We start from the raw sequence: 13,651 nt of genomic DNA, 5'->3' as shown, positions 1-13,651 counted from the left end.
CAGAGGCGTATTTAACAACTGGAACCACTGTAGGTTGGTTTATATGAAATACGGACACCACCTTAGGAAGAAATTGCTGACGAGTCCCGAGTTCAGCTCCGTCCTCATGGAAAATTAAGTAGGGGCTCTTGTAACACAATGCCCCCAGCTCCGACACACATCTTGCTGAAGCCAAGGCCAGCAGTGTGACGGTCTTCCACATTAGGTACTTTACGTCCACCTCCTGTAACGGTTCAAACCAGTCCGATTGGAGGAAGTGTAGAACCAAATTGAAATCCCAAGGTGCAGTGGGAGTCACAAAGGGAGGTTGAATGTGAAGAACACCTTTCAAGAACATCTGGACCTCAGGGAGAGAAGCCAATTGTTTCTGAAAGTAAATAGTCAAGGTCGAAATCTGAACTTTAATGGAGCCTAGACATACTGTAGGCCCACATCCACTCCCGACTGCAGAAAAAGCAGGAAAAGTCCCAGATGAAATTCCACCGCAGAATATTGTCTGCTTTCACACCAACAGACATAGGGCCTAATTCAGACCTGGTCGCACGCAGGCTATTTTTTGCACTGCTGCGACCAGGTAATTGCCGCCCACAGGGGAGGGGGGATTCGCTGTGCAGGGCTGCAAACGCTTGTGCAGAGAGCTTCTGCACAGCTCAGGGCTTAATCACCCGCTGCGATGAACCAGGACGGAGCGGACGTCAGGATCCCTCCCTGGAAATGGCCAGGCACGCCTGCGTTCACATGGACACTCGCAGAAAACGGTCAGTTGACCCCACAAACGCCCTTTTCCCGTCAACCTTATAGCGATCGCCGGTGCAATCGCTTTCTTTGCTAGATCCATCGCAACGCACATGCGCATTGTGACCAATGCGCAGGCGCACTGCGACTAACGCGCAGGCGCACTTCAGACCTGATCGCACTGCTGCAAAAAACAGCACTGTGCGATCAGGTCTGAATGACCACCATACTTCTTCCATGTACGGTGGTAATATTTAGACGTTACCCCCTTCCTGGCTTGGATCATAGTCGGGATGACCTTGTCAAGAATCCCTCTCCTGGCTAGAATCAGCCGTTCAACTTCCATGCTGTTAAACGTAGCCACGGTAAGTCTTGATAGACAAACGGGCCCTGTTGTAGAAGATCCTCGCGATCAGCATCTCGGGAAGATCCGCGTACCAGGCTCTTTGTGGCCAGTCCGGAGCAATGAGAATTGCTTGAACCTTTTCCCTTTTTATTCTCTTTAGAATTCTTGGGATCAGAGGAAGTGGAGGAAACATGTACACCTGCTGGTAGACCCACGGAGTTGACAGAGCGTCTACCGCCACTGCTTTTTGATCTTTCAACCTGTTACTATACCGCTTGAGCTTCTTGTTTAGTTGAGTGGCCATCATGTCGATCTGTGGATATCCCCATCGACGTGTCAACCACTGGAACACCTCTGGGTGAAGGCTCCACTCCCCCGGGTGCAAGTCGTGTCTCCTGAGAAACTCTGTTTCCCAGTTGTCTACTCCTGGAATGAAGACCGCCGACAACGCCACGGCGTGTTTTTCCACCCATAGAATACTTGACACCTCTGACATTGCTGCTCTGCTTTTCGTTCCGCCCTGTCTGTTTATGTACGTTACCGCCGTCGCTTTGTCTGACTGGACTTGAATGGCCTGATTCCGAAGTAGAGATGAGGCCTGCAGAAGGGCGTTGTAGATAGCCCTGAGTTCCAGGATGTTTATTGGCAGGACGACTTCCTGACTTGACCATCTTCCTTGAAAATGCACCCCCTGGGTGACTGCTCCCCAACCACTGAGGCTTGCGTCTGTGGTTAGCAGAATCCAATTCTGAATCCCGAACTTCCGACCCTCGACGAAGTGAGAAGTCTGTAGCCACCACAGAAGGGAGATCCTGGCTCTTGGCGACAGACTGATCCTCTGGTGCATGTGAAGATGCAATCCGGACCATATGTCCAATAGATCTAGCTGGAAAGGCCTCGCATGAAACCTTGCGTACTGAAGCGCCTCGTAAGAGGCCACCATTTTCCCCAGAAGGTGAATGCACAGATGCACCGAGATCCGGGTTGGCTTCAGGACAGCCCGAACCATCGACTGGATTACCATAGGGAAGGAACACTCTCTGAGACTGTGTCCAGTGTCATTCCCAGGAAAGGAAGCCTCTGTGTCGGTTCCAGGTGAGATTTTGGTAGGTTCAGAATCCACCCGTGATCCAGGAGTAGTCTGGTTGAGAGGCCAATGCTGTCCAACACCCGCTCCTTGGATGGCGCCTTTATCAGAAGATTCTCCGGGTACGGAATTCTGTTCACTCCCTGTTTTGCAGAGTAGAAACATCATCTCTGCCATCACTTTGATGAACACCCTCGGTGCCGTGGAGAGACCAGATGGCAGGGCCTGGAGCTGGTAGTGACAATCCTGCAGAGCACACCATAGATAAGCTTGATGAGGCGGCCAGATCGGAATGTGAAGGTATGCATCCTTGATATCCAGAGACACTAGGAATTCCCCCTCCTCCAGACCTTAGATCAGGGGTGGCCAAACAGTCGATCGCGATCGACTGGTCGATCGTGGACATGCGACCAGTCGATCGCAATCCGCCGCCCATCCACCCAAAGCCGCGCCTCGCCTGCCGCCCTGCCCCTCAGTCTGGTCTCAGGCAGTAACGGCGGAATGTATAGCTCAAATCAGGCGCCGGTTCGTTAGCCAATCAGAGCTCGCGGACCGGTGCCTGATTTGAGATCTACACGCTGCCGTCACCGCCGGAGACCAGACTGAGAGGCAGGGCGACAGGCAGGAGAAGCGCGCGCTGCGCTCTCCACACACAGCACGGTTAGCAGTACTATGGGGGCATATCTGGCACATGGCACAGTGGGGGCATATATGTATCTGGCACTGTGGGGGCATATCTGGCACTGTGGGCACATGGCACTATGGGGGCATATCTAATCTGGCACTGTGGGGGCATATCTAGCACTGTGGGCCCATGGCACTGTGGGGTCATATCTGGCACTGTGGGCACATGGCACTGTGGGGGCATATCTGTAATTGGCACTGTGGGGGCATATCTGTGTCTGGCACTGTGGGGTCATATCTGGCACTGTGGGCAAATGGCACCGTGGGGGCATATCTAATCTGGCACTGTGGGGGTATATCTAGCACTGTGGGGGCATATCTGTATCTGGCACTGTGGGGTCATATCTGGCACTGTGGGGGCATATCTGTATCTGGCACTGTGGGGTCATATCTGGCACTGTGGGCACATGGCACTGTGGGGGCATATGTGTATCTGGCACTGTGGGGGCATATGTGCTTGAGGTTTTTACCTGTGGGGGCCAGTGTGTTATTTCGTGCGAGACAGTCATTACACTCTGTGCAGCAAGGCTACGTCCCTTTTTTTGTTATACCACGCCCACTTTTTGTTATGCCACGCCCCTTTTGGGGTGCGCGCCTGCTGCGCGCGCTATTATTCCACCTAGGTAGATCACAAAAGCTCTTCAGCTCTCAAAGTAGATCGCCGACTCCAAAAGTACGGGTTCGATGACTTCGGTACTACAAACAAGTTGGAATAATACCCCTTGTTTTGCAGATGAGGTGTAACTGGAACAATGACGTGGGTCTGTACCAGTTTTTGAATGATGTCCTGTAAAGTTATACTTGCCTCTCGTGAAACTGGTAAGCCTGATTTGAAAAATCTGTGAGGTGGGAGCTCCTGGAACTCCAGTCCGTAGCCCTGGAAAATAAGATCTATGACCCAGGGATCCTGGCACGAACTTGTCCAGATGTGACTGAAGAATTTTAGTCTGGCACCCATCTGCCAGTCTTCCAGGCATTGCGGTCCACTGTCATGCTGAAGGTTTTGAGGAAGCAGAGCTTGAGCCCTGTTCCTGTGAACCAGCAGTTGCTGGTTTGCATGGTTTACCTCTAGCACCTCTGGTGGCTGTAGAAGAACCTCTGGGTTTGCCCATAAACTTGGCAATCCGAAAGGACTGAAAATTGGGACTTCAGTAAGCCTTCCTAGCTGGGGGAGCTGCAGAAGGAAGATATGTGGACTTACGCGCAGTAGCTTTGGTGATCCATTTGTTTAGTTCATCTCCAAATAAGGCCTCTCCTGTGAAGGGTAGGCCTTCCACTCCTTTCCTGGAGTCCGCGTCAGCAATCCGTTGGCATAGCCATAAGCCCCTGCGTGCTGACACTGCCATAGCAGTGGTGCGTGTATTAAGCAAGACTATTTCTTTTATGGCTTCCACCATAAAGTTTGTAGAGTCCTGTATATGTTGCAGTGGTAAAATAATCTCCCCTTGAGGTAAGGTATCTAACCCCTCAGTTAGGTTACCCGACCATTTGGCAATGGCTCTTGTAATCCACCTACATGCTATAGTGGGTCTCTGGGCCACCCCAGCAGCTGTATACAAGGATTTGAGTGTGGTCTCAATTTTACGATCGGCCGTATCTTTCAGGGAGGCTGCACACGGGACAGGCAATACAATTTTTTCGTGACAGCCTGGATACTGAAGCATCCACTATCTGTGGATTTGCCCATTTTTTCCTATCTTTAGGAGGAAAAGGTGATAGCAACCTTTTAGGGATTTGAAATTTCCTATCAGGATTAACGCACGGTTCTTCTGAAAGGGTATTTAGTTCCTTTGACACAGGAAAAGTGGCTGAGGATTTATTTTTTATATTAAAATAAGATTCCTCACTCTCCTGTCACCTTATCAGGGATATGCAGAACTTCTCTGATAGCCACGATTCCCTGTGATAGAGTATCCTCCCCCACCTCTGTGTCCACCTCCCCGTCCTCCATGTCTGACCCCTCATCATCAGAGTCAGATTGCAGGATGTGGGCCAAAGTACGTTTTTGCGGACAAATGGCAGGGAACGGGCACTGAGTCTCTTTTCATAAACTCAGTCATAGATTGTCTTAAGTATTGCGTCTCTTTCTCAGTCCGAGACAATTTAGTAGAAATGTTGGAAATCATTCCCCTAATGGAGTCCAGCCATGCTGGCTCTGCCCTGCTAGCCTGGTAAGGTACACTACACTGAGTACACACTAGTGAACCCCCTGGAGAAGAGGAACACTGTGTCTGACATACTGTAACAGTGACAGCACACACACACACAGGAAAAGGTTAAATGCACAATAAGCCCACAAAGATCCCTTCCCAGGGAGACACAGAGAGAGTATGGAGCCAGCTCACTGCGCCCTTACCGCTAATACCAAGCTTAGCCGGGTCGCAGACTAAGTACCTAGATTAGGGACTTAGGGGGTAATTCCAAGTTGATCGCAGCAGGAAATTTTTTAGCAGTTGGGCAAAACCATGTGCACTGCAGGGGAGGCAGATTTAACATGTGCAGAGAGAGTTAAGGGGGGTACTCACGGGAGAGATGTGTGCTGAGCGATCTTAACACAGACCGCTCAGCACACATCTCTCACCCCGCTCAGCACAGCGCGATATGCTGAGCGAGGGGGAAAGCCGACGGGGGGCCGCTCACTTCACACAACGGTGAAGTGAGCGACCCGCTAGATTGTGCCTGCATGCAGCTCAATCTAGCATCGGCGATAGCGATGCGCGGGGCCACGCATCGCTATCGCTGGGGGGCATACACACGTCAGATCCGTGCTTAAAATCTAAGCAATCTAGCAAGATTGCTTAGATTTTAAGCACGGATCTCTCCGTGTGTACCCCCCTTTAGATTTGGGTGTGGTGTGTTCAATCTGCAATCTAAATTGCAGTGTAAAAATAAAGCAGCCAGTATTTACCCTGCACAGAAACAAAATAACCCACCCAAATCTAACTCTTTCTGCACATGTTATATCTGCCTCCCCTGCAGTGCACATGGTTTTGCCCAACTGCTAAAACATTTCCTGCTGCGATCAACTTGGAATTACCCCCTTAGTACACTAGTAATCGCTCACCCCCTGCTATGACCCGCTGGTACTGCTGAGGTAATCTGGAGTCTCTCCGAATTTTGTGCCTAAAATGGAGTCAGCCCCCTTTTAAGTCTGTAATGCCAGTCTGGGTACTGTGTACACATATAGTGTACTGAGACTCACATTTTCTAAATGGAGTCTGGTAGGAGAGGCATAGAGGGAGAAGCCAGCGCACACTATCAAATTCTTAAAGTGCCCAGGGCTCCTAGTGGGCCCATCTGTACCCCATGGTGCTAAATGGATTCCCAGTATCCCCTAGGACGTAAGAGAAATACACCCTGTAACACTGGACATCATGAAATTGATTTAACATTGTCCTGCGACCATTATCAAAATCATGTTCTTCTTTCATAGTATGTGGTCAGATAGGCCAGATGTGTGAAAGAAATAATAAACATTTTAGGAAGAACCAAACACTGATGTTTACCATAAACAAGGAATCCTGAAAAAAATCTAAATCATAAAAAAGGAACAAATCCCATTTACAATTTGTATTAGCTATAGTAAAGCATGTGCGGGTTTGGTCACCCTCTGGCTTTCACTGGTGCAGACTACAGAGGGAATGTAGCCAGCGTATGGTTAGAATTCCGTTGGTGGAACATGCTGGGAGTCATACGATAGCTGGAAGCGTTACAGGATGCTGGAGTTGTCCGTTACCTTCAGTGGAGTAAAGCCGGGTACACACTAGAGCAGGGGTTCTCAAACTCGGTCCTCAGGACCCCACACAGTGCATGTTTTGCAGGTAACCCAGCAGGTGCACAGGTGTATTAATTACTCACAGACACATTTTAAAAGGTCCACAGGTGGAGCTAATTATTTCACTTGCGATTCTGTGAGGACAAGAAAAAAGAACCAAAACGTGCGCAAAAGGAAGAGCCGATCAAAAATTATTTGGATTAATTATTTTTATTTTCTTATTTTTGTTTTTATTAAATATTATTTAATTGTAGTTAATACCAAATAAATTAATTATAAATATATTCCTTAGAGTGACCACAATAGGATATTGAAAATAATATTAAAAATGAATAAAATAACACAATCATGAAATATATAACCATCTAGTTAATTACTCATATATGGTTAGTATTCCAGAAAACCAATAATGGATACAAATATATAGAATCCTGAAGAACACTGGCTGGCCAGCCTTAATTAATACTTAATAAATTGTGCACAAACAAAATGTATCAAAAATCAATGGAGTATACACATGGAAGATGTATTGCCTGTAGGATATCATAAAATTGCATATGAAATAAAAACTCAGAGTTCTTCCAATAACGATCTAAACTGGTAGTGGTTAGCCGTTATATATGTATCCAAAAAGTCTCGTATGGCTCATTAGCTCTTAACCTCGTACGGCTGCTGATGTGAATGCTAAATGTTTGAGCAAATGAATAGAAACCAGTCCCGTCCTTTTGACCAATGTTATTGAAAAGTCTCGATAAAGGCACCTATCCTTAAGCAGCCGTTTAGTATGGGCAGCCAATGCCGTAGAATTACAGTCCCGTATTTAAGATGATTAATATGAATAAATAAAATACTAAAACAAAGCCCCGAATGGGTCAAATAGCCCCTAGCCTAGTGAGGCCATAGGTGTGGGTGGCTAAAATGACGGGATAATGTATAAATAAATAAAACCCCGTCTCACTCGTAGCAATCTCACCCGTGCCAGTGAATGCAGTAGCCGTCTCACTCGTAGCAATCTCACCCGTGCCAGTGAATGCTATAGCCGTCCGACCGGCCGGATGTTCACCGGACCTCCGCCGTTTCCAATCCACAAGCCGTTCTGTGCTGCGCTGCCTGGATGCTCCTCCGACAGCGCAGCTGGGTAATCCTTAGGCTGGGATGTAGGAGATGGAAATATCTGTGGCGGTTTAGGGCGGATTAGGGCTGTCGGTGATATCCGTTCGTCTCCAAATAGCAGAGAGATGGTATATATCCGTGGATCACTCCAAAGCCGTTCAACCTAACGCGTTTCTCGACCGTAGGCACTGGTCGTTTCATCAGAGGAAGCACAGAACGGCTTGTGGATTGGAAACGGCGGAGGTCCGGTGAACATCCGGCCGGTCGGACGGCTATAGCATTCACTGGCACGGGTGAGATTGCTACGAGTGAGACGGCTACTGCATTCACTGGCACGGGTGAGATTGCTACGAGTGAGACGACTACTGCATTCACTGGCACGGGTGAGATTGCTACGAGTGAGACGGGGTTTTATTTATTTATACATTATCCCGTCATTTTAGCCACCCACACCTATGGCCTCACTAGGCTAGGGGCTATTTGACCCATTCGGGACTTTGTTTTAGTATTTTATTTATTCATATTAATCATCTTAAATACGGGACTGTAATTCTACGGCATTGGCTGCCCATACTAAACGGCTGCTTAAGGATAGGTGCCTTTATCGAGACTTTTCAATAACATTGGTCAAAAGGACGGGACTGGTTTCTATTCATTTGCTCAAACATTTAGCATTCACATCAGCAGCCGTACGAGGTTAAGAGCTAATGAGCCGTACGAGACTTTTTGGATACATATATAACGGCTAACCACTACCAGTTTAGATCGTTATTGGAAGAACTCTGAGTTTTTATTTCATATGCAATTTTATGATATCCTACAGGCAATACATCTTCCATGTGTATACTCCATTGATTTTTGATACATTTTGTTTGTGCACAATTTATTAAGTATTAATTAAGGCTGGCCAGCCAGTGTTCTTCAGGATTCTATATATTTGTATCCATTATTGGTTTTCTGGAATACTAACCATATATGAGTAATTAACTAGATGGTTATATATTTCATGATTGTGTTATTTTATTCATTTTTAATATTATTTTCAATATCCTATTGTGGTCACTCTAAGGAATATATTTATAATTAATTTATTTGGTATTAACTACAATTAAATAATATTTAATAAAAACAAAAATAAGAAAATAAAAAATAATTAATCCAAATAATTTTTGATTGGCTCTTCCTTTTGCGCACGTTTTGGTTCTTTTTTCTTGTTATTGCTATTTTTTGGGGGTTGACAGCTTCCCCATTTTTCCATATTGTGCGGCATCAGGAAGTTCATCTAGGTTGTAAGTCACGGGCGCCTCTCTTTCTTTTTTTGTGATTCTGTGAGGAGACCTGCAAAACATGCACTGTGTGGGGTCCTGAGGACCGAGTTTGAGAACCTGTGCACTAGAGCAATATCGGCCCGATATTGCTCATCATAATTACAAATTGGCGACAGCGCTCAGTGTATGTGGGTGATTGCGCTAGCAACTGTCGCTAGGTTTGATGTGCTGCACATTAAACCTAGCGATAACGCTAGCGACTTCGTGTATGCTAACGAAGGACGGAACAGTGATAGTTCCGTCCTTCATTAACTCGTCGTAGTGTGTATGGGCAATCTCCGCTCAAGGACATTTGTTCCGATGTCTGAATGAATGCCCATCGCTCCAGTGTGTACCCACTTTAAATAGAAGCTGGCTGAAGTTTGTTACAGAAATATCACTAGGAATACAGTGTAAGAAGTTACCTTTTGTTTCACAGGTAATGCTGTGCGGTATGCAAGAAGTGGACTTATCAGACTGGCAGCGGAACACTGTCTATCGCCATTATACACGAAACAGCAAGCAGATCATTTGGTTCTGGCAGGTAATCCACTGCATTTTATGGCTCAGATATATTCTATAGCCTATCCAACATGTTTCTCCTAATGAATGATCTTCAGCACTGCAGCTCTGCAAATAGTAACTTGTGGCCTATTCCTCAATTTTCTCCTGACATTAGCTGTGAAAGCTGGGATTGCGGGTGTTACACTAATATACAGGAGGAGCCGTCTCTCACAGCTCAGGAGTAAGAGGAGATTACAGATAATTTTTTGCATAGATCCCTTGCCAGTCCCGTTCACCTCTGTGAAAGGCCGTCCATATAAAGCTCATTTGTTCTGAGTTCCGCAGTCCATGTAATTTGATACATGGCCATGTGTAGAAGGCTGTCTGTCTGGCCTGGCTCTTTATGTTTATTTACAAGAATTAATTAGTCTCCTTCATTTTGATGCATTGACTTGTTCTGGGGGTGACAAGTGGCTATGGAAGTCATCTAAATCCACACAACTCTGTTCAAATGTATATATCCTACTATTGGAGAAATGTAATACTTATGCATGTTCTTATCACTGTACGGCGCTGTGGACGCCTTGTGGCGCCCTATAAATAAAATTTGTAATGAGGTAATAATAGTAAATGTGTAACTATCTTTCATCATGTTGTAGTTTGTGAAGGAGATGGATAACGAAGTCCGATTGCGGTTGATGCAATTCGTCACCGGAACTTGCAGATTACCTCTAGGCGGATTTTCTGAGTTGATGGGTAAGTATCCAATTAGTTCTTTGTAACAGAATCAAATGTCTTGCATTTAAAGAAAGACCCGACATACGATGTTTACCATATATCTGTTAATTACTTATCCCACTCCATGTAATTACTGTATGTAGTGCACCTTAGATGGTTGCCTTGTGTGGCACATCTTCAACAATCAGTGCCAATCTATGTGGAACTGACAGTGTTATTTGTATCTTATACTGTGTATTTTCATATTTTGTGTTCACCCACAGTGAATATAACCATTGTAGTGCGCCCAAGATGGCTGCCTGCTTTGTGATATGGCTTCTTTCCTGCAAATGTAAAACGCTTTGGACCTTTGGAGCAAGGTGCTATATAAATCTTATTATTATTACAGGAAGTAATGGGCCGCAGAAGTTCTGCATTGAGAAAGTTGGGAAAGAAACATGGCTGCCAAGAAGTCATACGTGGTAAGTGCTTACAATATATACAGTAGTCATCACATTGAGTAATCTGCTTATTGAATTCCTAATTTAGGCAGGTTTTATAAAAAGTTTCCAATTTCAGTCATTTACAGTTGAATTATTAAAAGCATAATTGTCCCTTATCTATAGGAATAAGGAAACTATTACTCCTTATAGCAGTGGTTCTCAACCTCAACTCTCAAGTTTTCCCAACAGGTCATATTATGAGGATTTCTGTCAGGAGACAGATGGGATAATTACTGACCCAGCAAAATAGATTAAAATCATCACTGCATGATCCGATACATCCCCAAAACATGACCTGTTGTTGGTACTTGGACTGGAGTTTAGAACCACTGCCTGATAGGGTTTAAGGTTGATAGCTAAATGAGGGCATTCAAGGCATTTTGGCCTCCTAGTAATTGTTCCCTTTTATGGCATGTACTTCTACCACATGCTTCATTAGTACTCAAAACTAATTTTCTACTTACTAACACTTACAGTACGTACTGAACTACTAGTACAGTGGTGGGCAGCCCGCAAGCATTCAGATGTGGTGTCAAGCTCTACAGATGTGTACTCGTGTCCTCTTACACATATCATGAAATTGTTCCATAGAAAATGCAACTGAGCCACGCCACACAGTATTGTACTCAGTGGGGGCAATTAAATTCCAGATGATGTTACATCACTCTGACTTAACCATAACACCACCTCACACCCCTATAGAGCTATGCAGAAAATATGTGAAGTTGAGGTTAGATGTATGAGAGAGGAGTAGCATATGTGAAGTTTTGGCATACATATTGTATAGCAGGGCTGGCCAAACCAGTCCTCGATCTACCAACAGTTCATGTTTTCCAGGCCTCCTGGAGATCTGTAGAATTGTCAGTTAGGAATGAATGCAGCACATCTTAATTAGTAATGACTACACCTGTGCACCAGCTAGGTGGTCTGGAAAATGTGAACTGTAGGTAGATCTCGAGGACTGGTTTGGCCAGCTCTGTTGTATAGGATCTGAGGTAATTGTGTTGCAAGCGGGTGTTGGAGAGCATGTGTAGCGGTTTGGAGCAAGTTATACCCCTTTCATGCATACATACCGGGAAATTGCCGGGTCTATCAAGCCGGCTAATACCCGGGTTTCAGACCGACACTGCTAAAGATCAGGGTCATGGACCAAAACCTGGGTTTCAATTGTATGTGTGAAAGGGGTATCAGGGGTCTGAGTGGCATGTGTAACTTTGGAGCAAGTGATTTGGGTATGTCAATTTGGGGCTTTTTTTAAAAAAAAATTTACATTTTTTTTTTAAATGAAGGGTAATGTGTAGCTTTTCTGAAGGTCAGAAGTCCACACGTGCACTCCTTAAACTATACAGTAATGGCCTGGTCAGATTATAAACTCGGGTATGCGGTGTGTACTGCTTATAGCAGTGTGTAGGGCAATGACAGATTTATGTTTTTTTCACAATTTTCATATTTAAATAGCTGCTTCTCTCCTCATCCTCCACCATAACCAGCTGGTTGGGAGTCAGTGAATTCTGTACCAGCTGGGCATCCATTAGCAATGAATGATAATTAGTTTATTTGCTAAACTATAGAGTTCTTAACGTGAAATAGTTAATTTTGTTGCTCCCGCTGCAGACCCTCTCTCCGGTAGGCCATGCAGCCAGCCGTCCAGTATAATAGTGACCAGCTTTACTCTGTATAAACATACCGCTCATCAGTAACCTCTGTGACATCTCCTCTCTGCAGCTTCAATCGCCTCGATTTACCACCATACAAAAGCTATGAGCAGCTGAAAGAGAAGTTGCTTTTCGCCATTGAAGAAACTGAAGGATTTGGACAAGAATGAAGAGCAGCTGTGTACGCGGAATAAAGGAGTTATTATGGACATCTGTTTTATGCCCAGCCAAGTAAAATTGCACACACTTAATTGTATATATGCTGTTTAGTCTGTACAGTGATCTTTCTGAAACTAATGCGTAGAAATTTCTGTTCTTCCACATAGATATGCAAAACACTTTAGCCTTTTCTATTTTTATTTATTTTCCCTCCAAATGACTGAATAGAAGAAAAAATGACTTTAATTTTAAATGCTGACTGAAAACTTTATTTTAAGATTTATATATCTATGTGTATATACTGAGAACTCTAGTTTTATAGAGTTTGATGTATATAAAACAGCCATTTGAGGAGGCCTGGACTTGCTTTATTCAATCCACAAAGAGTGGTTTTTCTCATGACATCTCCTACCACAGATGTCTATTGCATGGCTGCCAACAAAGCTGTTTGTAGGCTAATGCCAAAAAAAACTAAAAAAAAAAATTTCTTGATTAAAATAAACAAGAAAATAATAAAAAAATAAATAACTGCTGCTGGCTTTTCAACATGGCGGAATGTGCACAGTTCTGCCGATTTCATTTACTTCAGTGTGGTAGCTGATATCTCTGCGGATGGTGCAAATGTAGCCAAGGCCAAGATTGGAGCCTCTATTTGCCTAGTTAGGTTTGTTATGATTCTTAACCTTTAATATGAGGGTGTCACAGCGCTGTTGCTCTGCAGCGTTTTCGTGATTTACACCCGACATTGAAAGTGTTAGTGATGGAACAATCAGTGCATTGCCACAGGTGAGCTTTACTTTATAGGTACAAGACGGAGTAAAACTCGATCTCTTGCGTGAATATCAGGATTACATTGCAAACTTATCAAACAGATGATTAATAAAAAATTTTTAACCTCACGTCTGTTGGTCTTTTACATATGTTAAAATATTCTTGCTCCAGATTAGGGTGCCTGTAATTGTGATTGGTAAAAATAAGAATTTACTTACCGATAATTCTATTTCTCGTAGTCCGTAGTGGATGCTGGGAACTCCGTAAGGACCATGGGGAATAGCGGCTCCACAGG

General features: G+C 44.8%; 1 protein-coding gene across 2 annotated transcripts in view; it reads left to right on the top strand.

Moving 5' to 3' along the window:
* Positions 1–13,484, top strand: part of WWP1 (WW domain containing E3 ubiquitin protein ligase 1) — a 340,005-nt gene extending 326,521 nt beyond the window's left edge. For both annotated transcript variants that reach the window (XM_063924044.1, XM_063924045.1), the window contains exons 21-24: positions 9,487–9,591; positions 10,211–10,307; positions 10,678–10,750; positions 12,497–13,484. In XM_063924044.1, the coding sequence (XP_063780114.1) occupies positions 9,487–9,591; positions 10,211–10,307; positions 10,678–10,750; positions 12,497–12,596 (375 nt within the window). In that variant the 3' untranslated portion in view covers positions 12,597–13,484. The remainder of the gene's footprint in view (positions 1–9,486; positions 9,592–10,210; positions 10,308–10,677; positions 10,751–12,496) is intronic.
* The last annotated feature ends 167 nt before the right edge of the window (positions 13,485–13,651 follow it).

This window comes from Pseudophryne corroboree, chromosome 5 (assembly GCF_028390025.1).
Source record: "Pseudophryne corroboree isolate aPseCor3 chromosome 5, aPseCor3.hap2, whole genome shotgun sequence".
NCBI lineage: Eukaryota > Metazoa > Chordata > Amphibia > Anura > Myobatrachidae > Pseudophryne > Pseudophryne corroboree.
Note: the sequence above shows the minus strand (reverse complement) of the source record. Positions and strands in the feature narration are given on the sequence as shown.